Source organism: Notolabrus celidotus, chromosome 10, assembly GCF_009762535.1.
Source record: "Notolabrus celidotus isolate fNotCel1 chromosome 10, fNotCel1.pri, whole genome shotgun sequence".
In the NCBI taxonomy this organism is placed as follows: domain Eukaryota; kingdom Metazoa; phylum Chordata; class Actinopteri; order Labriformes; family Labridae; genus Notolabrus; species Notolabrus celidotus.
In genome coordinates, this window is record NC_048281.1 from 23,867,689 (window position 1) to 23,895,064 (window position 27,376).

A 27,376-nucleotide genomic window follows, 5' to 3' on the forward strand; every position below is an offset into this window, starting at 1 on the left:
TTGGCTTAATAGGTGAAATCAACATATAAAATTAAAATGGTTCATTCGACATTTTAGGCAATATATGCCTTCCAAACCAGCTAAAAACAGCCTAAAAAATCTGGGCAGCATGTGACAGAAGAGGTGTCTTCGGTTAATTTATCAACATCACTTCATTTAAAAAAAAAAAAAAATCAAAATTCAAAATAAAATAAAACAAAATCTTGGTCATGTAAAACTATTGTATTTATATTCAGGTCTTTCCAATGTACATTTTAAAAAGTTTTAATGTGAATTTTTATTAAAAAAAAAGTGAGATATACTCATTGAACCATGATCTTAGAATTAAAGAACACCATTGCACCAGATATTTATTTAAATAGTTATTAATTGAGTTAATAAGGAAATTGAAAAAATGTTTATTGGGATTTTTTTGGGTTCTGAAACTTTTAGATAATTAAATTGACCCAGGAACATTATTGCTGTTCCTGGGAAACGAACATAACAGGAGGGTTAAAGAGACAAGCACACTCAAAACCAGGCTGCTCCTGCAGCAGGTTCCAGGCTGCAGGAGCAGCATATCAAAAACTGTTTTTACCCATTTCAAGACACACTCTGGGGACCGAAAGCAAAGCAAATGTTTTGACTGGGTCACAGAGCGGACACTATAGCTTCCAGTATTTTTTAAATGAATAAAATCTCATAAATACGAGGGAAGCAAGTTTAGAACTGCCTTATAAACAAGGACATGCCAGTGATGTAGTCTATGGCTAGACAATGCACTCCAGCCAACTTGAGCATACAGGGAGCAGATTATTTAATGATTAATAACTCATACCATAATTATTACAAGGTGTCTAAGTACATGGAGTGTTCAAACAAATAAACTGAAGAATGATAAAACTGTCAACTTTTGCAAAACCGTTTTTATTATTAATGAGTAGCATGGTATGTGCTTGCATTGCTTTTTGTAGTAACATCAATAGTAATGGATTGCCAATGTCTAGTAGAGACAAGCAAAAATTAGAATCGGTAGTTCAACACAGATAACTTTAGTGTGTTTCAGAACAGATCAGAACAAAGCTATTTACAGCCTGACAACACTTCAACAAGCTTGACATTTTCCTCAAAGATCCCCCTCTTAGTCAACTTACAAATCTGATAGTGGCAACAAAAAAATGAAAATTTCAGGGGATGAATGAATAACTGGACCATTCAACGCTTTAAGGCAAATAAATTCTCAATAAGCCATACATGAGATTTCAACAAAGAGAAAGACCCCTCAACAACATCGACAGCACTTTATGATCCATGGTAAAGAAGCATGGTGCTGAAGAAGGCGTGATCATACAGCTGCTCTGCTTTCACAGATTTCTGGTGCTCCATTTGGCTGCCTGCATTGCTGGTGTTGTCTGAAGAGTCACTGTAGATGAGCTGCCCATGGAGGATTTCTGCAGCTGGTTCACACCCAAATGGAAGCTGTGGTTGATTGTGACCATTTGAGGAAAACTCCTCACAAGGTCTTTCATCTGCCACTGGAAATAAAACACAGCGTCAAAGGGCATATGGAAAATGTGTGTGAACATATTCCTGCTCTTATTTAACACACAGAGGGACAGTTTGTTTTGTTTTGCACAACTATATTTAAAATGGAGCTCATCCTGAACACAAATAACTGTAGAGATGGTTTTTGGCTTTTTCTATGATTATTCAAAAATAATCCATAAGTTCAAATACACAGTAAAGCCTTATGTAATCCTACACGTTTTGACCCGAGACCTTGTTTTAAATAGGTCACACCCTGATCTGTGCTCACTTTGTGTTACAGTTAGTGCTGTATGACACAGTGACCTAGTTCTGTTTCCACTGAGGTATTTAAGCTGTTGCGTCAAGTCAAGAGAACCTTAAATCTCTCAGACCTGTAGGCATGCTGTCGTACAAACCCAACATAGTGAGCCTAGTGGATTTATCAAAAGTAGCAAAGTCCATTTAATTTTTTTTCCATACTTGCAACCCTACTTTTAAATTCATTTTGAGAATGCTGCTATTTTTTTATCCTCCTGCCTCCAAAAATGCTTGTATTAACCAAGAGGCAGGACTTGAAAAGTGCACTCCGAAAAAAATAAAAAGGCCAACACAATCATGGTTATAAAATTTATCAACATTTAATGATTTCACACAGTTAAGTACAAAGCTAAACCTGCTCAGTACCAAGCATTGGATGTTTCAAATTGAACCACTCAAACTTTCTGGCATGTAAAACAATAACTGCAACATGAAATTCTACTACAAAATACAGAGATACGAAATAATTTCCCTTACTAGCTTATATAAAAGTTGAAAATAATGTACTTTAAGTTATTGTTCAACTATTCAATACAGCTCACGAAATAAGGCTTTTTGCAAATCCATGCAAACTTTCTTGAGCAGTACTGTTTACTCATAACGAATGATTGTAAAAGGGCCAATTACTTACTCCAAAATCCGACAGGGTTTCATTATATAAGCAGACAAGTGTGCAAGCCCCGCTAGTTGCCTAAGAAAATGTTACTCTGTAAATGTTCACCGAACTTGAAAGTCAAATAAGCACACAGCCATAATAAATGCAATGAAAAACAGAAGATTAAACAAATACCAAGCCCCATGAGCCACTATGTCTTAGTATATGACATCTACGAACTACAACAAAGCTGCACAGTGAACCGTTTATACTTACGCGCTACATTCATGTTGAGATATGCTTTGGCATTAAGATAATTTCTCAAATACAAAACAGCTCGGCTAACGTGTGGTAGCAGGTAACATCAGGACATTTATCATCAGTGTCCTTTAATGAGCGCTGACTCACTCATCTATGCGTACAAGTCTGCAGCTGAGCCACATTTAATGTCAAAGAATGCTTCATTTACTTTTGAGCAAAAAGGGCAAAATATGTTTGTGTAACACAACTATCCAATCACCATGCAATAACTGTTCAGTCGTTTCCTTTTCTAGAATTGAAAAAAAAAAATATCCACTTCAATTCACTAACTCCCCAGAACAAGGCCAACAGCAACATCTTGAGGTGACCCAAGAGACTTACCCTTTACTTGTGTTACAATACATAAACTAATAAAGACTGCTTAGAACTGGTATGAAAGTGTAACAAAGACTCAATTTTCCATCAACCTAATATGACCAACATTTGCATTTGCAAAACTACAATTGTCCAGGGAATGCCAATAGTTTAATGCTATCAAGAATGTTTCAGTTTAATTGTGCAAAACAAAACTTCACTACTTATCATAAACCTAAAAAAGTAGAAGTTCATATAACAGTTCTCTGGAAAACTGGACGGATGCATTCAATGTAACTTTCAAAAGGAAATCTTCATTGTTCTATCCATCCAAGCAGGATCAGCTAACATGGAAAAGTAGAAATACAGAAAACACACTGCTATTCATTTTTCAAATGTAGCTTAACATCAAATCACACATAAGTGTACTCCTGTTTGCATGTAGGATGCCAAATACAAAAAGCCAGACGCTACCGAACAAACTGCACAAATGGAAACATTAGCGTACGCCTCTACACACACAAACTCTCTACAGGTAGGCATAAGAGTTGGTGCAGCGGCAGGGGGTCTGCATTGAAGCCACAGTGATGACCTCCAGCTCTTTAGTTGCGTGGCTGTCCCGTCCCCCCTGGTCCGCACACTGATCCATTGGCCCTGGCCCCTTTGGTGGTGCAAACCCATTCAGCCCAAATGCAAAGGGTCCTGGCCCACCTGAGGTTACAGTTGCTGCCAACTCCACGCTCATGCCTTCCATCTGGGCCTCTCCAGCACCACCCAGTGGCCCATTCCCATTCAGGAATTCTGGTGGCATGCCCAGACCTTAAGAGAAAAAGATGCACACAAGAATAAAATGTGTATTATCTGGAAAGAGATTAATTTATAACATAAAAAATGACAAACACAACAGCTGACTATGGCTCCGTAAGTATCTCTTGCAGTTTCTGCAAATGTGCCTTTAAAAATTTACAGTTACAGCATATTACCACTGGATAGAATGGATTTCTTTCTTCTGTTTACATTTTTAGAAGTTTAAAAGAGGTAATAACTTTTAAAGTGTAAATATTTTCTGTAAGCATGCAGACTGATTTTTCTACATGAGAGTGCATGGGCACTTTTTAGGCAGCCTGCCCTTTTAACATGAAGTCATACATACAAAAATAATCGTAATCTAGAGTAGGGATAGATCGATTATTATTTTTTGTTCAAAAAACATATGCTTAAAGGCATTTAAACAAAGTTAAGTGTTGGAGTGTGTATTATTCATAATTTTGACGCCAATATTTCCCCTTTTATTGCAAAAGAATATCAGCTCCAAATATCTGTTACCGGCCTCCTTCACTACTAATAACCGGTATCGGTATCAGCCCTGAAAAAAACATATCGGTCTCTCTCTAATCTCTAGCAACCCTATCTGCTTAAAAATGTGTACTTGTGTCAGGCATCTATGCTCAATTATTCTGTCCAGCCTGACTGCAGTAGCATCAATGTAAAGAAATATGAGATGTTCAAGCTGGAGTAGTTGTACCTTAGATTTTAAATAAATAGGTAATTGATTGATCAGTTTGGAGCCCTACCATTGGGTCGAGCCTTCTTTACTGGGTTGGCTCCCATGCCATCGAACGACCTCTTTCTGTTGGGCACGCCATTCAAGAAGCTGCGTCCCTGGATGTTGGCGTGACCGTGGCCCCCATTTTGGGTCATGCCATTCAGAAAGGCCCCGTTATGGGACTGAGCCATGTTTTGTTGGAAGTTCTGGGCATTGGAGAGAATCTCAGCGCACTCCTGGAATCCCTGGGCGTGGGCCAGGTCAGCAGCAGTCAGCCCACTGGCATTCCTCATACTGCACAACAGGAAAGAGGAGTGTTAGACACACTCACTGTACGTTTGGTTTACACAAATAAAACAACAAACATAAGACACGCCCAAACACCCATACAAACAAGCATTCACACACACAACACACATACACACACTTATATACACACATACAGACTCATTAGGCATGTGTTCACACAGACAAACATATAGATGTATAAAAACAGCCTGTCCTGTTCTATCCTCTCACATCCTCTTCGTCATCTTCATCATTGATGACGACTGATCCTTTTGGATCATTTTCCTCTTCCATACATTTTTAGTCTGAGCAGTTTCCAAATGACTTTGGAAACACGCCGGCTGCAAAAGGACATGATTAAGACAACGGAAGAAATGCACCAGTGCATTTTCAAGGTGGGCCTGACATAATGTGTCAAACTGGGCAGGATGATCCGAGTACTTCTATGAGAAAATCCACAGAAGTTTCAGCATCCCATGTAGAGAGTTGTCTTGTTTTCAGGGTGAATATGACATCGAAGAAGGATTTAGGTTTAAAGCTGCAGTCATCCAACATTTCCAACAGTGAAAGAGGGATTTTCAGATTCCTGCATCTTAATTCCACCCAAGGATGTAACGAGTCCTGAATTCAAGCTGTTAAAGAAGACTGGATAGTGCATATATCTGCATGAATGTTAACGTATAAGGGTGTGTGCGCAAAGTGGAAAACTAAAACAGCAAAGAGCAGATAGCTGGATTCTTCAAAGACAAGTATTCGATCAGGAATTCATCATCCAAAGGAGGCCGGGCTAGATCAGACAGAGTTGCATCTTCTGGAGAAACTCCACAGAATCACTGGTTAGGAGTGAAAATGAAATCAACGATCTCCAAATCACAAGGAATCCAGTCGTCTCTTTTGGGCAGGTGAAGCTGAAAAGAACTGATCTTTGTCTTGTTTCAAGAAAGAAGGACAAGAGAATGAAAACAAAAGGAAACAGCTGCAATCCATGGAGAAGTGCTTGCACAGCGAGTCATAACTCATAAGAGTCGTTTGACTACATGGAGTCGTGTTAATCATGTCCAGTTGCAGCAGGAATGAGGTGATTTTCTGAGTGTAGTAATGAATGAGAAAACAGTGCTGATGTTGCTTTTCAATAAGACTTGTTTGTGCCACTTCTGTGTGGAAGTAATGTCACTGGAAATATAACCTTGGTAGGTAAGTAGTCTTATCAAAACAAACATATATAGTAAGTGAACTAAGAGTTAGTGCTCAGTTGTCAGTGAATAATCTCCCAAGTATGACAGTCCATTTCATGCTGGTCTACTCCCTGACCAATAGAAGATCTTTAACTTGATGAGAATTTCTCTCCTCTCCATCGGCTGATTAGTAAACAATGCTTCGCTTGTTCTGCGTCCAAATGTCACTGCACTGCAAAATGAGTTCTGCAAGTAAACAGCCAAGTCTTTGTCAGAGAAGTGGGACTCTGGCCAAGATCCAAGCCTGAACCTACCACTAACATGCGACAGAAAAAATGAAAATGTCACCATCTGCAGGCTATTATATATCAGTATGAAGAGCTTCAAGTCCATTTTCATATACAGATAACAGTGGTTTACTTCAAAAGTTAATATGTATGCTTTTGTTTAATAGGCTATATTTTGCAAAGTTAAATCCAGGTGACATCGACTTCCACACAATAAGGCTTCATTTAAAGTACACTGCTCCTGTTTAGTCATTCATTCGCTCACAAATTGTTCTTTCTCTGCATCTTTCAACAACTAAGCAGTTTCAAAAAGGAAACATTTCAAGAAAGAGTGCACATGATAAACATTTTAAAAGAATTTAAGATTGAAAATAAAATAAAAAAATCACACAATAACTTGTTGAACATTACCCGTCCCCTTCAAAATTAACGCTTCCAATGGATTAGTCCAAAAGATGACATTTATATTAGAGCCATTTTGGGACAAGGTAAATGATTTGGTCTCACTTCAAGGAATAGAAACGCTATTTAATGCAACTTAGGGCCATTTACATCTCAGTGAAATCAAAAGTTTAATACTGCAAACAGCTGTTCACATATATTCTCAAAACAGATGTAGTTCCCTGACAGGGCATCTGTGAAAACTTAAATTCAATTCAAAGCACTTCCTGTTTTTTTTTTTAATAACCTGAGTGACAATCAGACATTAATATTGATACATTTCCTGTTAAATGCTTGAAGTTTATGTTCTCCAGAAAGAATCAAGCCTTTAGTCCTCAGCCTTTGGAGCAACTTGGAGCAAAATTCTGTCAAACCTGTCAACCCAGCACTTCAAATATTAATGCTCTCTGCTGGACAATAAAGAAAATTTACTTATGGTCAAACATCAGTTTTGTTGAGGTTTGACCAAAAAGAAGCTAGCTGGGTTGTTAAAACAGCAGATGTAATGCAACATTTACAGCATACACCAGAAGACAAGCTCAACACTATACAGTAGGACAAAAGGAGCAAGTGTAAAGGGATTTTAAATAACTGACTAGTGCTGTTGAACTCTATCTAAAACAAGTGAAGTGAGATAAAGACAGTTATTAATTATAAAATTAATTGTTAGTTATAACATTATTTCTTCTTACGTCTTTGAGCTTACACTATTAGACAACCTCTTCCTAACTGACAATCCAACATTACCTCACAACATCTGAAAAACAGTATTCCTTCAGTGAGACCTTACATCTACAGAAAGCACTTGGCCTAAAGAAGATAACAGAGTGCTTTTACAAATAATAATTGAACACAGTTTTTCAGGGAGATAAAAGAGGAAGCGTTAATTCTTTGTAAATGCCTGGTATGCTTTGCTTTTCCGTCCTAAGCACACAATATGCATCTTCTCTAACTATCGTCTAACCTTCCTGAGGCAGCCTATTATCATGCTACATGTTGACATGGGACTCACGTGATTAAACCTGTCCATATAAAGGGCTCCTATGGTTAGTTGACAAAATAAAAAACAAAATCATAAAATAAAAACAAAAAGACTAGATACAGGAACAGTCATGGATAATAAGCAAAGCATGCAGGTCTAAAACTTTAGTTTTGATTCATAAAAACCTAGCATTAAAACCAATCACCGCAAGAAATACCTCAACAGTTTGCCAGTGTGTAGATAGGAAGCGATAGTGAGAACACTCAATGCCACAACAGTGCGGCTATCCCAGGGAACGGGGCAGACTCAGCAGTGTCTATTCTCCCCCTTTCTAGGATTACTTGAAAAAACCAAGTCATTTCCAATTCAATGGCTGCAAAACATTAAGACGTATGGTTCTGGTTCTGTTAACAGTATAGAAAACGTTTTTTTTGTCACTTATTGTCACTTTCATAAAGGAAAAGGTGACAAAGATTAAATGTCAAAACAGACTAAGATATTGTATAGGTGTTAATACTGTGACATACAAAATAAAACATTTCTGTGTGAAAAGTAAAATATCTGGTACAGTGAAATGACAGTGAATAACCATTGCAACAGGATGATTGTTAGCATTAAACAGTACAGTACATGATGCTATGCTAAGCTAACCCATCCCACTCAGCTGCTAGAAGCCTCTGTGTTCTGCAGTCTGCACTGCTCTCATCAACGGCAGCCTCTTAACACTTCTCCTTCCTGCTGCTAGCTCGCTACTGGACCACCTGAACACTCTGAGGCTCATGACAAACAATATAAACCCTTTTCAGAATAGAAATAAGACAATTGTTAATTTAGTTGCTGATTTTAAAATGTAAATGTTTGCTTTGAGGTTTTGAGATTATATCACACTTCTTTATGTTGAGTATTATGCAGGACGAGAGCAACATGGCTGATGTGCAAATATAGTTATTTGTATGTGGTCTACATTGGTATTTGCCCCTGTTTATATGTATGCCCTGTATATTGGTGACTGTTTTTTTTAATTATGTTTCAATATGTTTATTTTAATTTTCTTTAATGTCGTGTTTTTATAATCTAGTAATATTTTTATTGAGGTAGCATGCTGTATCGTAATGTGTCTTACGTAACGTAACATATCTAGCATAACGTTACATAACGTATCCAGCGTAACGTAACGTAACCTAAGGTAACATAATATAATGTACATTTAGGATTTGGCAACACATACCAGATTTGAATATGATCAGAACCCTTAAACATTTTTATTTAATGAATTATTATTATTATTTTTTTTTTTTAAGTGTTTATTTCAAAAATGTCAAAGAATAAATACAAAAAGACAGAATTAAGATTTTTCCTTCCCCTTGAGCTCAGTTAATTTTAAATATTTATGGTATTACCAAGTAAAAATATCCTTTACAGAATGTTTATTAAGTCTAATCCTTTAACATTCTATTTGGACAGTGGAAACACAAACATTGTTGTTGTTGTTTTTATGTTTTTGGGCATTTTTGCCTTTATCGGATAGGAAAGCTGATGAGAGTCAGGAAATGTGGGGAGTAGAGATAGGGGAAGATATGCAGCAAATGGTAGAGGTCAGGAGTCAGACCTGCGACCACTGCAACAGGGACTGTTGCCTCTGTACATGGGGTGCACACTTTGACTGCGAGGCCATCGGCACCCCGAGAAACATGAACATTGGTTTCAAGATTAAAAGTGTAGACCACTTTCTTCATGAAAGTTTTTAAAGACCATTCGAGTGCTCCGCTCTTACTGAACTTGAATGATTGAGAAATGGTATTTGGTGTCCCAACGGAAAGTTCCTTCCAGTTTGTATTGACAAAGATAAGATATCCCTTCTTCTGGAGCCAGGGCTCTACAGTGCAAACACGCATTTGCAAGAGAATTTTCCTGCATTCCTTTAAAATAAGGATATCAGTGGAAAAGTCATGGATGGTTGGGTCACAGCAAAAGAGGAAATATGTCCCTGATACTGCTAGTAGCATAACACCTTCTAGTTCCTCATCAGTAATTGAGAGTTCTTCTTAGCCAGGGTATTAAAACAAAGTGTACAATGCCTGTAAGGGTAAAAGCTTTCAGACAGATCTGCAGCATCAGGGCTCTTTCCAGCCCACAATAAGCCATGAGACGCTGCTGGGCAATCATTGATCATCTCTAGCATGTAGTTGCTGTGGTGTCCTGAGCCACAGTCAGCTTTCTCTGGCAGCCATGCAGCTCATTGAGTGTGCTGAATCAGTGGCGGGAGCAGATGGTGAGAGTGCTCTCTGTACTGCAGTGAGGCCTAATGAATCAGAGATGGATCCATTTGGTGTTGTTTCTCCTCCTAGTTTACCTCCGCCTCTTCTTTTCTTCTTTAGAAAGCAAAAAGATTGCCACTGTCAGTGCAAGGAGGAGCAGGAAAGTGTCTTCTCAGTTGAAGAAGCCAGAAGATAGGTGAGATGAGGTGGCAGAAGGTAATGCAAAGTGTTTGTTCAGAAGACATGGACCTTTTACTCAAGAATCTTTGAAAAGAAGTGGATAAAAATTTGGAAGAAGCACCGAAAACACTTACAGTGTCAAGGATTTTAATATTTCTGCAGAAGTTATTTTCCTGTATTGTTGAAATGTCAGTAATCCTGTTTTGTGTGAAGAGAAATTACTTTGGCACAACCATTACTCATTTTACTCTGAGGCATTTTGTACCATGTATTTTGAAGCAGTGACTGTAATTTGAAACCATGACTATTATTGGCTTGTGTTGAATGGATGGCCCTGCAAGTTTAAATTTAAAAAAAAGAGAAGAGATTAGTCTGTTCTTTATGGAGCCATAAGGCTAAGTGTTGAAACTTCATTAGATTTTTGTGTGTTTGTCCTTGAATAAGCCACAGTGCTTTCTATCTGGCATTCACCCTAATAACAAGCAGAGGTAGACTTATTTCCTTTCCACATGTCTGGTTACATGCAGCTGGTTGCACAGAAGATGATTGAAAGTCATTTGAATTTTGTTGTACAGGTTAATCTTAGAGGTGACAATTGGATACTTGAAGACGTCTTCTTCATAGATGGGAAGAAACCCCCACACACTCATGGCAAGCACAAGAAAGGAGAATTCAAGAGGGAGGAATTTAAGAATGAAGGGTTTTCAACATAGACTGTAAAAAATATGGACGTAGTATCTGTGACGTCACCCATCTGTTCGATCGGCGGCAGCCATATTTGAAATGCGGAACTCAACCAGGCATAGTGTGACGTAAAGAGGCGGAGTTTGAGCCTCCCAGCCAACAGCTATGTGTTCCCGTCCGGGAGACAAGTCAGTCATGTCCTTATTTGGGCAAAAACTCATAATCTTAATATCTTCTGAACCGTCGCGTTAGAAATAAATACACCCCCTGTACAGTGTGTACCGATAGAGAAATGAGCTACGTAGAGTCAAGCTGTTTTTTGAACCAGGCTGTAAACATGTTTATTAATGCTGCAAAAATTGTCTTTTTTGAATTGGTGTGTGTGGTTTCCTGTGTTTCTGCAGCCAGCCTCAAGCGGATTCTTGATGAATTGCAGTTTATAACACTTCTGCATGGGCTTCATAGTTTGAGACCGGAGGTTGCCGCTTGGTTTTCAATGAAATGTAATGGCACCCTAAAGAGGTACTCATAGAGTCCCACTTCATTTTTAACCTGGAATGAAGGAAATATCAATGAAGCTGAATTGAAGTGTACGTTCTGTCTCCTTCATCTGTATTAAAAGTAGTCTTTTTTGTTCGGTAAATTGTGACAAGTTTTCTTTTCTTTTCAGTAGCTTAAACTTTTGAAATTAAGTAACTACGAATAATATATTGAGCTGTATTTATCATTAAGATTTACTTGGTCAATTTTGTAATTACTTAAAAATGTAAGTAAGTAATTGATTCCAATGCCATACATTTTTAACTATCCCGCAACAACATGATGAAATACATTCACAACCCAGATTTCATGATTTGATATTTTTCTTTTTTTTTTTTACTTGGCATGGCTCTAGTTATTGTCTAATGTGTGTTTGTATTTATGGACTTAATGTCTAAGCATAGCATGCATAATGTTGATTTGTTAATGGGTTGTCCTTTTTATTCATCCAGACCTCCTATTTTGAACACTGCGAGTGAAAATGTTTGAAATAATGGGTAGCAGTTATTATTTGATAATAGTTTAGCTAAGCTTTAACTTATAGATACACTACAGTTATTTTGTCATGAGCCTCATTCCCACATTATGTGCCTTAGTTTCCCTCCCAGTTTTTTCCCGTTACACTTCTGGGTCACAAGTTTAACAAAAAAATAACTTGATAAATGATAAACTACACTGAATGTTATATCTGTATCTGCAGGGGGAAAACACATTTCATGTCATCATTAACATTTTCATCAGCGGATGACCAAATGCACATCATATCACGTCAGTTAGAAACTGAGCATTATTGTAAAGATGGATTGTAATTTGTAAAAACAGCAAAATCAACTGGGGGTTTTGAATGCATCATAACTTTAGGTTGACCTAAGTTAATAGTCTGATTAAACCATCAACCTGACTCACAAAAAAATTAAATAAAATGTGCCGATGTGAAAATGACACCACAATTAATGTATTTATTTTTTAACATTTATTCATTTTAGAAAGCATTTATCTCAATCAGGCTATTCAAGCACATTTTAAATATGTTCCCAATCCTTTGTTGTTGTTGAATTTTTTTTTTTTTACTATTTTACTGTTGTACTAAAAAGCCTGTTAGCTTAGGTAACCAGAGGCAATTAGATGCCTAAGGTCACCAGAACATAGAATTAAATTTCAACATTTCAATAAAGAGAAACAAAATGCCATTACTGAATCTCAAAGCTAATCAAAATGTATAAAGGGCACAGAAATGACCACTTTCTCTACTGATAGAGTGAACAAACAAAAGCCACAAATAACACAACATGTACATCTCATAACTCCCCAGTTATTTTGTTTTTTCTGGAAATCAATAGTTTCAACATAAGGCTTACAACTTGTTGCAAAAAATGAAAATAATTGTTTTTTTTAAAGAGGGAAAGACTGACATATTTTATATTTAAGGAGGTGAATCTTAGATTTAAATTGGCTCGCATGATTGAAGTAAGCTTCATATTAAATTGCATCTTCCCTTTCACTGTAAACAGGCACTTGTCACCCTAGTGCAGCATGCATGAACTGGTTTATGAGCCTTTTATTGAGTATGAGTGACAGACAGTTCAAAAGGTGAGGCCTGCATACTTTACAAAACATTACTCTAACATTTATGACACTAAGTGCATCTTTAATGAAGCTGACTGACAGACATGACCTTTACGTAAGAATAGCTGATCTGTTCAGACGTGTAGTACAAAAGAGAGTAGCTCGTTCATTCATTTATAATTGTTTCATTCTCCTAAAGATCTAAATTTAGAAAAACAGGAAATATGAGTGGTGTCTTTTTTTATGCTTTTGTTTATGCTTCAGGTGCAGCAACAATAACAAAATGACGTCTGAAATAGCACAAAGGCAACTGTCAGCTGAAAAGGTGTGGCTAAACACTACCAGTTAGGTAGATGGTTTACACACTTCTTTAAATGAAACTTGGAAGCAAGGCGGCCTGAGCTGGTTAAATGTAAATAACACAATTTTTATTAAAATTATCAATTTCCATCCTCTTTAAGCATCATTTGTACACTCGTAAAAAAATGACACCTTGAACTAACTTTTTATTTTTTTGTATTTATTTTTTACTTTATTATATGGAAAGAAAAAATAAAATAAAAATTTGATCACAAAAAAAAAAAACTAATTAAGTATCTTGTTTGTATTTTCATCTTATGCAACAGAAATGTAGCCTTTTCTGATTGTACATTAAATGGTCCTCATTCAAAGAGAGAATGTGCATTCAGTCATCTCGTCAAACGGTCTATGTCAGACACTAACCAAAAGAACTGTTAACAAAGAAAAACACACTCTAGACTTAACAAAGATCATGCAGTATGGCCTATTCAGCTAAGAACAGTTTATAAACCTTTACATTAAGTTGTCCTCTGGTTTGTGTAATAACTTTGATGGATTAATAAAGCAGTTTGTTGATTTTAAAAAGGAACTGTGTTGGAATAATTCTAAACTTTTACTAGAATACAATTCTTCTTCAGATCATAATATGAGTGCTTGCTGAATGGAAATAAAATGCTTATATATGTTTATATCGTTCTTTATGGAACAAATATGCCTTTGCTAATGTTATTACACCTAGAGGGCAACTTAACGCAAATTGTTGCAATGATAAACAACAATTTCAGGGATTATCAAAATGTTCAAATATCAAGGGAGCACCACCAATTTAATATTTACATTTGTAAAAACATCTCTATGTGGAACTGTTTAATGTTAAGGAAAAATCATGTATTAATTCATTAGCATCTTTAGTACTCAGTAACTTAATGGTTTGATGCTGACTGAAAGCAACCAGTTACATAAAAGCCTTGCAGTTCAATAATTATATATATAAAATATTAATTAAAGGCCCCTTACTGAAATTACAGTTTTAGAGTAGCTCTGAAAGAGCATAGGCAGCAGTGCTTTATTAAATTATTGGTTTTCACTGCTGCACTCTGATTTTTTCTTAAAGTCATATTTAAAAACCATCAGTATGTCCAGCACTGTCTACAGTACAATGTGACACACAGTCTAAAGTGATTAAGTGCATGTTTAGCATTTTCATAAAGCAGCTTCCTTCTGGGTAGGTCTTAAATGAACATTTTTTTTGCCTTTTTTTTAATCATTTAATCATGTTTTTAACTTGCATATTACACAAATTAGTGTATGTTTAATTTGTTTTCAGACCTGTTCAAGTTAAATTACAGATTTTTTTTTCCCAATGCTGATAAAGCCTCACTTCAAAATGTAATAGCTGTGCTGTTCTGAGTTTGGTGGTGGTCCCTTGCAAAGGTAAATTTGAGATGTTGGAAAGTACAGAGGAAGAGAAATGAAGACCCAGATCTGATCACAGGACTTACTCAGCTTTCGCTCCCTGAATCAAGAGAGCGTTGATACACTCCAGGCTGCCCGCACGAGCAGCCTTGTGGATGGGCGTCTCGCCCACATAGTCCTGAGTGAGGATAGGAGACTGTGGTTACACACAGAAAAGCATGACTGGATCATGCAAAAGAACATGTAGGAGAAGAAACACTTGTACTAAATATGTATGAAGGGTTTTAAATCACAGACTCCCTCCAAAGCTGCCTCCCTGTGAAGCTTGTGATAATTGGGTGTCACAATACGGAGGAGAGCCTGAACTTTTCACCCAGACTTCACCGCTACCCACACACATTTGCTGTTGCGCATTAGTATGAGTGCAGATGGAAAAAGGAGGCTGCCTCTAACCACAATGACTTGTAGAGCGTACTTAATCATGCTCAGCAACTGTTCCTTGTTTGTATTCATTTTAACAGTTGTACAGTGTCTTTGAGTTTCTGAAAAGCGCTATATAAATAAAATGTATTATTATTATTATTATTAAGAGACGTTAGGATGCAAATCTGAGAATAACAGGTGATTGTTTCAGCATATGCTGGACAAATTCACAGCCAACTGTGTTTCATGATGACGTCAATTTGTTATGTCATCATGACCTACTAATCCGATTTCTCTCAGTAGTGCAGCGGAGCATAAAATGGTGCATTAATCTGTGAATGGAAAGTTCATGTAGAGGATACAATTATTATGAATACATTGTAAAAACATTTGGAGAGCAAGTGTAGTATCTGAAAAAGTGACATAAACATAACCCAAGTAAATGTCAGGAGGGGGCGTAAGTAGCAATAGTAAGCTGATGGGGTCATGACCCCACCTTACAGTGATCCTCCTTGATGGGATAAGTCTTAATTCAGCCTCTTGGCTGCTTTACTCAAATTCAGGCATGTGTATCTCTGCCTGTATGGATGTGAACTTTTTTTCTTTTGGTAAACATTTTTTTAAGCTTGTTGTTACATGTCCAGTCACATATTCTGTGTACACAGTCTCTAAGTAAGGTCATGTTTTTCCTCCAGTAAAGTCAGTGCAGGGTTTTGTTTACACACATCTCTCCAGGAAATGCCAACAAGGAAAATTCTTGTAAACTAACCAGACAAGTAGGGTATGATTTTAAAAACAGTAACACTGAACTTCTTTGTCCCCATGTGTGCTTTATAGTGAGAACGTGTGAATTGAACATGCAGCCAGTTTCTCACCTGTCTGTTAATTTCTGCACCAGCTTGGAGTAGCCATAACAAGCACTCAGGGTGGCCCCCAAAAGCAGCAATATGAGTGGGCGTCTGTGCAAACCTGGAGGTCACCGCATTCACACCACAGCCCACCTGAACCAGACGCATCACACACTCCAACTGTGAAGACATGAGCAATGCATAGACAGTTAGGTATATTGCTATGTGCAGTGATTCATTCATAGCTTTCTCTACTAAATTACACAGGGCAGGTATAGACAAGCGTAGTACAGTAGGTGGTTCCAGGAAAAAATGCAACACTACTATTTGGCCTGGCACAATGTCTTGACACTTAATGGCTCTTGCTCTAGGCTTGCATCCAATGTCTGAGCTAACTGTAGTCCTGCCCTACCCAAAGTTTAGTTTAACAAGTCTTATAGAAATGTGACGTTGCGAACGAATCGTTTTTTTGGGCGGCTCTTTTAAGTGAACGATGAGAACCAGTTGTGAGCCGTTCATTTGGAAGCTGTTTTTATATGCAGATTGCCCACGCTGCCTTCATGTGTCACAATGAGTCTTCTGTAATAACACTTTGTTATTGTTTACATTGCTTTGATGTGGATTCGAGTCAAGATGCGGAGCTCCTGTTTGTAAAGTAGTTCAGGTGTAGAAACATCAGGTGGGGTAGCACAATTTTGCATTCACATTTTTATAATGTCCTAATTTTTATTCTAGCTGTATACATATATTTTTTATATACATATATATTTATTCTTATTTATTATTTGTATTGTTAAAATGTTCTCGTGTGGAAAATGTTACAGTAAAGCTGTTTTGCATGGGAGTTATCTGTGGCCTGTGTAGTTTTTATAGTACCACAAAGTTTTTTAGGTGAGGGAAAATTCAAAATAGTGACCTCACTGTGGAAGCATGGGGATACGGAACCATCTTATGGACTGTTTACAATGCCAAATGAAATTATAATCCATATTTCAGAATAATTCCCACCAATACCATTTTTAGTGTTAGATTAGTTTTAGGATATTTTTGTATGTTTTGCACATTAAGTAGTTTGTTCTGTCTGACATCTATCTTGTGATTTTGTATTGACCTAACATCTCACTGGCTGCAAAACAAGTTTACCTACGGGTACAAATAAAGTAAGATAAGATAAGATAAGATATTACTTTATTGTTCCCCCTGGGGGGAAATTCAGTTGTTACAGCAACCCAGACATAAGTACAATCAAGAAAGAAGTTTCAATAAGTAAAAATAAAAATAAAATAAAATAAAAATAAAATAAAGTAAGTAAAAATAAAAATAGATAAATAAAGCTAGAATACAATTTAGATATATATAATTGTATTCTAGCTTTATTTATCTATTTTTATTTTAAGTAAGTAAAGTAACCTGGAACCTAAAGTATATATTGGTGGGATGTGTAAGTTTGAATTATTCTGATCCAAATATTATCTTATAACTGCTACCAGTGATTGTTTCCTTCATAAAAACGAGGTTGACTTCAAATAAATAAATGAATAAAACAATGAGCCAAAGAGCCAGTCTTTTGAACGGCTCTTTGAAAAGGATCCGATTCCCTTCAAAGAGCCATAAATCCCATCTCTATAGTCCTGCCCTTCCCTAAGTTTAGTCTAACGAATCTTCACACTGGTGTGTTTAGAAAAGGGCGGGTGTCGGGGACGAGTCGAGCTGAATTCCCCGTTTATAATAACTCAAACCTAAATAAACGAATAGGACAAATAAATGGAAAATATTCGACCAATATTGAGTCTTTTTAACGACAAGTGTTCACCAATAACCGCATAGTTTTGTCTATATAAGTAAGTTAAGTAGTTTGAGATTTTATAATGAACATTAATTTTCTTGCATGTTCTAAATCTCTTTATCAACGGCTCTACGGTTAGGCAACATTGTTTCCGCTTACAGTAATTAACATTGTTCCCGCTCAATGTTAGTGTTGCCTCACAATTTGACTGATAAAACGTCCAGAGCCATAAACGCAGCGCCATTGTCTGCCTCCAGTTTATGATGGCTGCTTTCTGGACTCATCAGTTGTACGGCAAACACTAGGAAATGGCCGAGACTACGCTCATCATGTCGACGCTCATTCTAGACGTACTTTTCAGCCAGTCACGATAATCACGAGAGGGCCGTCCGTCTGAAAAAATATATAAAGCTACCTTTCCGAAATGAGCGGCCCAGTGTATGGGCGTCCAGCCGTAGAAGGTGTCCTCCACGGTGAGGTCAGCCGGGTTTGATGTGCACTGAAGAATGGAACACAAGGCACCGACATCTCCATCCCTGCACGCCCGATGGAGAGGAAAGCGGCTGTTTAAGACCTCCTCACTCGAAAATCCAGACTCCACTCCCACCGACATAGTTGCAAAACGGTGAAAAAATACGAATGGCACCTTTTTAACCAGACGATAATACGATAAACTATTGTTTTATTCCCTGTAGTTGATGGGGGTGCCTGTGAATCAGGACACACGCCACCCTGACTGGTGTGTCTTTCTGCCTGACAACACAAAGGAGACAGAGCGGAGCACGCGCCGGAGTGAAACTTGAGAAACGCCGAGATGTCAGTAAACTGTGGACTGGACCACACAGTCCTCACTTTCATTCTCCTTCTCCTGGTTTTAGGGCAGCTAGCATTTATTTGTGTTGCAAAACTGCCATCTTCTGGAGATAAGCAGCTACTACGGGAAGCTGAAAATGCATCGAGCCTTTTTCGCCAATCAGTCAGTGGTGGACTCATAGACTGTAGGGTGGACTAAGTACACGTCTTCATTATTTAAGTAGAAGTATAGATACTCCATGTCAAATATTACTCCAATACAAGTGAAAGTTACTCTGTCAGATTATTGCTTGAGTTAAAGTACTGAAGTACTTGCTTTTAAAAATACTTAAGTATTCAAAGTACTTTTTAAAACATCTTCAAACATTTTATTTTCACAATACATAAGTGCAGTCAAGATATATAGAAGTACATTCTGTTTCATCATGTTTATCTAGAAACCATTACTTGAAATCTCTAAAAACAATACCATGGAATAAAACCACACACTAATTAAGTACAAGCACAAACAACTTAGATTGAAATGGTCATCTGGAATGAACATTTCCAGATCATTTCAAACAACACATATCATCCTTCATTTCAAAAAGCTCTAACATGGGCTGAAGATATGACCATTGGTGCTCATGTGGAGAAATACAGCCATCATTACCACCTCTAAATTAACTGTCTGATCTGAGTGAAATTTTCTCTGTTTGCTCCACGTTCAGCTGTGGAGACACACGATATACAGGTACGACTAAACCACTGAGACAAACAGAACTACACAAACACGTTGTACTGTCTTAGGGATCAGATTTCAGAAAAGTGAAGGAAATTCATGAGCTGACTTCAAAGAAAAAGTTGTGAGTAACTAGAGCATTGATAGAAATGTAGTGGAGTCAAAAGTACAATAATTGTCTTCTGAATGTAGTGGAGTAAAAGTAATAAGTTCCCCCAAAAAATAATACTCAAGTAAAGTACAGATACTCAAAAAATGTACTTACTCAAGTACAATACTCAAGTAAATTTACTCTGTTCCTGTCCACCACTGCAACCGGTATGCTCCTTATTTCCACCTCTCTCAATATACTCATCAGAGCTGTCCCTAACAGACTGGGTGCCCGATTTCAAGATTTGTATTGTAACAAACTCCAACAATCACTTCACATATACACTTAAAGAAAACTGACATACAGCTTTATGTTTTACAGGTTTCCTTTGTTTTAAAATAAAAATTACTTCTAAAAGAACATTAATAAAATGGCAATAACACTGATATTTAGCAGGAAAATAATAATACAATTTAAAAATACATAATGCCATAGTAGTAGAATGTATTAAGTCATAATATAACACAATAATTTTCACAGTGCAGACACTTTAAACAAAGCAACAGTCATGTATTAAGTGATGACTGAAAAGCCTGAAGCAAAATGCTTATTTAAGCCTAGCCTACATTTTCTATCTAATTAAGCTAACAGCTTCCAAAGTGTAAGGAAAACAATTAAAACAAAACAAAAACAAGTGAATCATGAACACTTAAAGACTTCAAAAACTGCTTTGCAAACCATTTTTTTTAAAACCCAAGAGTGAATCACAATCTTTTAAATGTAGATTGGCATCACTCTCAACAATTTAACCCCAAATTATATCAGATAAAACAATATTCTTTTTCCTATTATCTTCAAATGTTCTGGTCTTTTATATATATGCATTTTTATCCCATGGCTATAATAACCTTCCATGTCTAAATTGTTTTAATATTCTGTAGATTTAAACAGTTGTATATTTTATGTTCAATTATTATTATTATTATTATTATTATTATTATTATTATTATTATTATTATTATTATTATTATTATTATTATTATTATTATTATTATATTTTATTTTATTTTATTTATATATTTATTTTATTTTATTTTTATTGTCATAATATGACTGTTCCTTCCAGTATTAAGTTTAGTATCTAAATGAGGCTTTACCCCAAGTCAAAGCAAAAAATTTGGTACCGAATAGAATCTATCCAAAAAATTAAGTGTAATGTTTCTTCTTTTCCACTGGATGGAAGTATTCAACAGTAAAGGTACACCCTTGTTCTGACTGAAGTAGAAGAGAAGCAATATACATTGGACATAGAAATATCTCAATGAGGATGATCATAATAATGACAGACAGAGATATTATGGTATTCTATGAGGTTTATTTTTCATGTTACTCTGGTCATAAATGATTAACAGCAGCAAACACAACAGATCATTTGAATACTATTTTATGGTATGGTTTTATTTCTGTACACCAGAGGGCGATATTAACCACAGTGGTTCACTACTTCTTGATGTCATATTGATTCCCCTCCTGAACATAAAGGCAAAATAATGGTTCACTATCAATCAATATCATTTTAGTTTGGACCAATAACATTCAGAGAAATATTCCTGATGATTATATGAAGACATGATTCAGTGTCAACAGTCATGGTACAGTCATCATCAATAAAAGAAGCTTTTATTAAAAAAAAAAAAAACTATTATCATACATTTGCAGACTGAGTTTCCTTTGTGCTGTTTCTTTTATTCTAACACGGCACCCTCTGGTTTTTGAAACCAGTTTAATTCTGTGAGGAGGGGGGGGTCACAGTGGGCACTAGCCAACCCCAGCATGTTTTGGGCACTCTCCAGATCTGTTTTCTGTTATGACAAAGGCTTTGGAATGAAGAGAATGTTAATGAACCTCAGTGAAATGCGTCACACTGATATGACTGGGTGATGTCATGCTCTATTTCACTGAAAGGTACTTCAATACCCAGATTTCCCCAAGTCACCTCCTTCACCTTTCTTCAACAATTAGTCAAATATAGATCCCTTTATTAGGATCGCAGACTCATTAGTACAAGAAAACACAACATACTGTGTATACAAGAAAACACACTGTATACAGAGATGTTTTTAGGTACATTGGGTCATTTTTGAAAGTGTAATCTTCTTTTGCCCTCACTTTGACTTGTCATAATTTGAGTAACATCACACACTTCTAGGTTGGTCACATAATGTACTGTTAAAAAAAGAACTGTACTCCATCTACTAACATTGTAAAAGAAGTGCTCATAAATGGTTACATTGACTCTCCAGTGCAAACACATTTCCAGTCACTGAGTCTCCAAGTTGTGAATTCACCAGCTGATCATTTTACCTGACATAAACCATCAAAGATTAGGAGGCACAGAGATCTGGGTTTGGTCTAATTTTTTTTGGCTTCATGCACCGGTGGGCATCAGGAATGAACAGGTCCCTGTGTCATAAGCAGTATCCAATTCTCTTTCTACATCCATGCTTCAGACACTCTCTGGTTTTTTTTTCATACTGAAGCAAAAAGAAAATTGATGCAATTTAAAGAAGTCACTTAACATTCAGCTCTCGAAGGAAAACCTGAATTACAAACAGAACAGCTGGATCCAGAATTGCACTGTTCTTAATGTCCCCAGTGTATTTGAGTTTAATTTTTCACATACTTGTGAGGTTATTTAATGGTAGTTGTAAACTAGATGAGTAGAGGAGACAAAAATAGTTGATTATAAGATCAATATTTCTGTACTGATGTCTGTTTGCATATATGCCATCCTTTGCATAAGTCTGTGCCAAACAAGGTTACCCCAGTTGCAGGGGCGTGGCCATTGGTTGCATGGGCCCCCCTTTGAAATCTGATTGGCAATCTCTGGTGCCACCTTGAAATCCTAAATTATGATTGGCCTTGTCAGAAGAAGGACTTTTGTTAAGATTGACTATTTTCCCTGTGTCGCAACAGGCTGATATAGTAGTTTTCTCTGTGATTAATTCAATGTGGCACTTTGCAATTTTGATTGTGACTTTGGACATACATCTTCTTTTGTATGTCCATAGATATTTCAGCTAAAAATATTTAAATATAGACACTTTTTTGTATAAAATGTTAAAATAAAAAATAGACAAATGAAAATATTTTCTTTTGTAGGATTGATTATCAGTAGTTAAAGCAAATGTGATAAGTGGAAATAGAAAGGGTTCGTAAATGCCATTCAAAATTGTATGCAAACCTCCTTATCACATGCCACCCCTGCAACCGTCAGTGCCCCAGTTTTGCCACCTCAGTCAACAAGGTCTGAACACATCTCTGCCTGATTGAGAAAAAACTGTAGGCCTACACACCACTATATACTGTATATATATATATATATATACTTCAATTGTCATAGTTTGTGAGACCTAGCCAAAAGCAGTGTTTTGTTATATCCAAGTAAAGAAAAAAATTGAAAAGGAATTGTATCTTAAAGCTACAATGAGGGAGTTTTGGCTAGTTATGAAACAGCCTGAAAGTAACACAGATGCTGCTCTATGACCTTCAAAAGAAAACAAGACAAACAGGGAGAAAATTGATTATTCCTTTATAGGTTTTTTGATGCCTGTGAACACAGCAGAGTAGGTACTAGATATACTGATCAAAAGCACCCTGCAGAGACTGATTGTTGTTTGTATTTTAAACATGTTAAGATTTACAGCGTAAGCAGAAACATTAGAGGTGATTATTTGACCCCAGGGGGAGCTAAGATATAAAGACATATACGGGAAAGCATATAAAGGACTCACACAATATGTTTACATACTTTGTAGTTGTGTAGTGTAATAAAGTGGTTGGTTCAGATTTTTGTGAAGGAGCCGGGGTTTAAGGCCATCAGGGTACTATAAGGAGAGTAGAGTGTGTTGTACATTGCATAAACATTTATCAATCAATGTCAGACAGAGTTTAGTTAGTGCTCCTCTGTAGAAGTTTGCAAGCACAGTATTGAGGTAGCTAAATAAGCATTTCTAATTCAAAAGAACAACAGCTTTGTAGTAGCTACTCCCTCCCGCTCCCTCTGCTCAACCTCTGCTGGACTACTAACCATACCAATGTCTCTTCTCAGTACCATGGGTGCCCGAGCCTTCAGCTGCTCAGCACCCAGACTCTGGTACTCCCTCCCCCCACACATAAGACAGTCAGACTCCATCACATCATTCAAATCCCAGCTCAAAACTCACCTTTTGAAATTAGCATATTCACTCTAACTGGACTCTCTGTACTTCACTAGTTTTTTTATTTATATTATTATTTAGTCTGTATGTTTTAATGATGAATGTTTTTTATTTTATTCCCTGTAAGGTGACCTTCGGTGACTTGAAGGGTGCCTCCAAACAAAATGTATTATTATTATTATTATCATTACAGCTTTGTAGTAAAATTCCTCTGAGGAACACCAACAAGAACACAATGGTTACAATAAAGTGTCCTGATAGTGTCATTTGTACTGACACAGTCACTCAATATCCAGGCAGAGTGATAAACATTGAGGTAAACAAGCAATATTTTACACTGGTACAGACAGAAGTTTCCTCTTGTCCATTTGAGTGTTTCGTAACACTAATGATCGCATAAAAAAGAGAAGAGTGGTTGAAGGAATGCAATTAGTGGAAGTTAAAGTTGAATCACTGAAGCATTTTAGTGCTTGGAACACATTCTGTTCTTTTGGGTGTCAAGTCATTCTAATGAGTTATCTTTCTGTCTCTTCATGCGTCACTTTGATGTGAATTTATGACCTGCTGCCAGTCCCCTAGTCTTGATATTTGTGGCTGACCTTGATTACACATCTACACAGGAATGCCCGCTGATAGCTTATCAGTAGGGTCAATATCCCACTCGACTACTGTGTTTGCTCAGGACAGAAAGGCTGACCAGAAACACGGTCATCAGACTCAATTCATTATGACAGATTTGATGAGTATGTTTGCATTGATGCAGTCATCTCAGTCGACCCTCAACATGTTTCTTCTTGTGTTTCAGGAGCAAAAGGATTGTTTGCTTATGACTGATAATACACCTCTGAGTTAACACCACTGAGATGAAAGAAGGATGACGCAAAGAGGGGATTGGAAGAGGTTGAGATCATCTAACTAAACCTTCAACACACAGAGAACGTACTTTTCTATTGCGTTTACACAATCGTCATGTAATCCTATTAACAAAGTTGGTCTTTGAACAAGTAACAAACACTGTGCAAGAACCCAAAAGCATCCAGAGTCACCAAGTGATGTGCTGCCAGAGGCCCGTGCATTTCACAAGCATTTTCCTCCTCCAGCCTGTCTGTATCGAGGTCAAAGGTAAAAATCATTCCCCGAGGACTACAGCTTCCTTCTGTTGTAATTCCTTTCCCACCCCAACCCCAAGCTGAATTGTATCTGTCAGCATTACAAACACTGCACACTGAACAAGCTCACTGGTTAAACCTGTGATGTCAGGGGTGAGATCGAACATAATCTTGAACAGTATTTAAACATTAACTACCCACATGTTGTTTCACTTACTCAAATGTCCTTGGAAATTGCTCACTATGAGCAGAGGAGGGATGAATCAGTCTTTGGATGTAGGAAAAATAAGGATAAAAAAGTATTAAAATAAAAAATGTGTTGTAACTTAGTGGGATGTGAAAGTATGTCATCTACCATTGAAAGCTGGGAATAAAAGAAGTGTACGTGTTTCTGTTTGTTGACAGAGGAGGATTGTCCTCTAGTGTTTCAGCAGGTATTGTCTGAACAAAGGAATACAGTCTGTGTGTCCCTGTTGATATGTACTGATACACTAAAGTACCACAAAACTAACTGATATGTAAATCATGAATGAGGCTTTGCACTTCCTTTGCATTATTCATCTTTGTGTTTTTGTGTTTGTGTTTCTTCAGTGTTTCCCCATGGATTAAAGAGGATTCTGCTGGTTGCAACAGCTCAAGTGAAGAGCTACTCAATTGGCACAAGTACACATGAACATAATATCATAATTAATCGCTGAACTTTGTTTTTTGGATACATAAAGTCAAAGAATACCCAGATGAACAAATTTTTAGGGGGATCAAAGTTCTCTAAGATGATACATTTCTTGTGTTTCTCATTAGGCGTACTAATGGCAGCTTGTTAACCCTTGTGTTATGATCGTTTCTCTGGAACAGTAATAATGTTCCTGGGTCAATTTGACCTGGGGCATATTCAATTAAAAAAAAAATCTAATTTTTAACTCCATTACTAACCATTTAAATCAATATTTAGTCCATTGGTGATTTCTTTAATTCTCACAGATCATGGTTCAATGAGGATAACTCACTTGTTTTTCATTTAAATTAATGTTAAAACTTTTTTTAATGTACATTGGAAAGTCCTAAATATAAATACAATAGTTTTACATTACATAGATTTTTGTTTATTTTATTTTATTTTATTTTATTTTTATTTTTTTTATGAAGTGATGTTTATAAATTAACACGAGACACCTCTTCTGTCACATGTTGCCCAGATTTGATGCTGTATTTAGCTGGTTTGGAAGGCATATATTGCCTAAAATAGACTTTAAAAGGGGTAAATTTGACCTGCAACTTAACAGGAGGATTAAAGAAATGTGTTAACTGTGTTAAATTTAGTGCATAGTAAGATAAATAAGATAAGATAGTCTTTTACTCGTCCCACAACGGGGAAATTCAAGTGTAACAGTGACAAAGTAGACATAAATATATAAAGCAAAGAGCCTATAAAGTAACAATTATTAAAAAGTTATAAGCAATTAAAATTAAAATTAAAGAGGTAAAAAATAAGCATAAATTACAACATGTATATATATATATTATTGGTTATATAATCTGACCACTGCAGGAAGAAAAGACCTGCAGTATCTCTCCGTGAGACACCGCGGGTGAAGAATAATATAATAGTGTACAAACGAGTGCTAATACTTTATACTATATCATAACTATCCCCTTGATTTGGTTAAATTTACACCCTTAATATGTTTTCTGAATTAGCCCATTAAGAGTAATACATGTAGAAATTAATTTTAAATTAAAATTGTATCCATCTTTTTATTTTCATCCTTAGACATTTAATAGATGAATCAGATTACAGATTTGCAAAAAAAAAAGTGGCTTTAGTGCAACCCATTATAACAGCAGTTGAGTCTTTGTGTTACATCTTTTTATATTGCCGTTTTATGGCATTTTAAAATATTTTATTTCCTTTGAAGTTTGACGTCAGTGTGAATTAATGTCCTTCCTCTACTGTCTGTATTTGTGATATAAAAGTTGAGAAAGGATGTTAATCTGGTTCTGTCAGCACTTACAGTTTATATGTCTGCAGGGCCCTGCAGGAGTCAGCGAGTACACTCTGATGGGAGGAATAAATTAAGTCTGTCAAAACATGTAATAAATGAGTCTTGTGGCTTCCTTGAGGCATAATACATGCATTACACTACTTCTGCATAATACATCTATTATTCTTTTCTTTACTAGTCAAAGTTACAACACAACACAAGGAATCTGCCACCAATGTGTGTTTTATATACCTCCTGTTTATGATTCTCCCTCCTTTCCTCTTCTCTGCTGTTCTATCTCAGGGCTGCTACTAAAGCCAACTCTGCGACACATTTTCTAGAGCATAATAGGAAATCTTTTTTTCTCTGTGACGCCACTAGCCTCCCTCAACATTGCTTCCTCATTCATATATGTAACAGAGTGCATTGCATTGAGGTGTATGTACAATGCTGTTAGTGGTTTTGGGTGATTCATCGTGTCACTGTAGAGAGGAAGTACGCCTTTGTCACACAAACATGCAAACAGAGCACACATAGACACCGTTTTACCATCTGTTGTTCAAAGTATAAGTCAAGCTGTGGAATATAGATGTGTGCTATATGTTTATCTTTGAATATTTCTTTTTTATTTAATCTTATGTTAGTTTATCTGCATGACATGGACATCTTTCTATGTTAACCTGTAG

At 36.5% G+C, this 27,376-nt stretch overlaps 1 protein-coding gene across 1 annotated transcript; it reads right to left on the bottom strand.

The window, feature by feature from the left end:
- Nucleotides 1-885: 885 nt before the first annotated feature.
- Nucleotides 886-18,587, bottom strand: ankrd10b (ankyrin repeat domain 10b). The gene is made up of 6 exons (XM_034693547.1): nucleotides 18,170-18,587; nucleotides 15,996-16,148; nucleotides 14,784-14,875; nucleotides 4,609-4,874; nucleotides 3,746-3,853; nucleotides 886-1,514 (listed from the first exon to the last, which is right to left on the bottom strand). Exons 1-6 carry the CDS (start codon nucleotides 18,365-18,367, stop codon nucleotides 1,282-1,284), a joined length of 1,050 nt encoding a protein of 349 aa, XP_034549438.1. The 5' UTR covers nucleotides 18,368-18,587; the 3' UTR covers nucleotides 886-1,281.
- Between the last annotated feature and the right edge of the window lie 8,789 nt (nucleotides 18,588-27,376).

Excerpts from the sequence above, each read along its gene's own strand:
- ankrd10b (XM_034693547.1), bottom strand. The coding sequence starts at position 18,367 with ATGTCGGTGGGAGTGGAGTCTGGATTTTCGAGTGAGGAGGTCTTAAAC. Across the intron at positions 4,875-14,783 it reads ATTCAGGGAGCGAAAGCTGA|TATGAGGAATGCCAGTGGGC; the intron begins GTAAGTCCTGTG and ends CCTGTTGTGCAG. Across the intron at positions 3,854-4,608 it reads AAAGAAGGCTCGACCCAATG|GTCTGGGCATGCCACCAGAA; the intron begins GTAGGGCTCCAA and ends TTTTCTCTTAAG.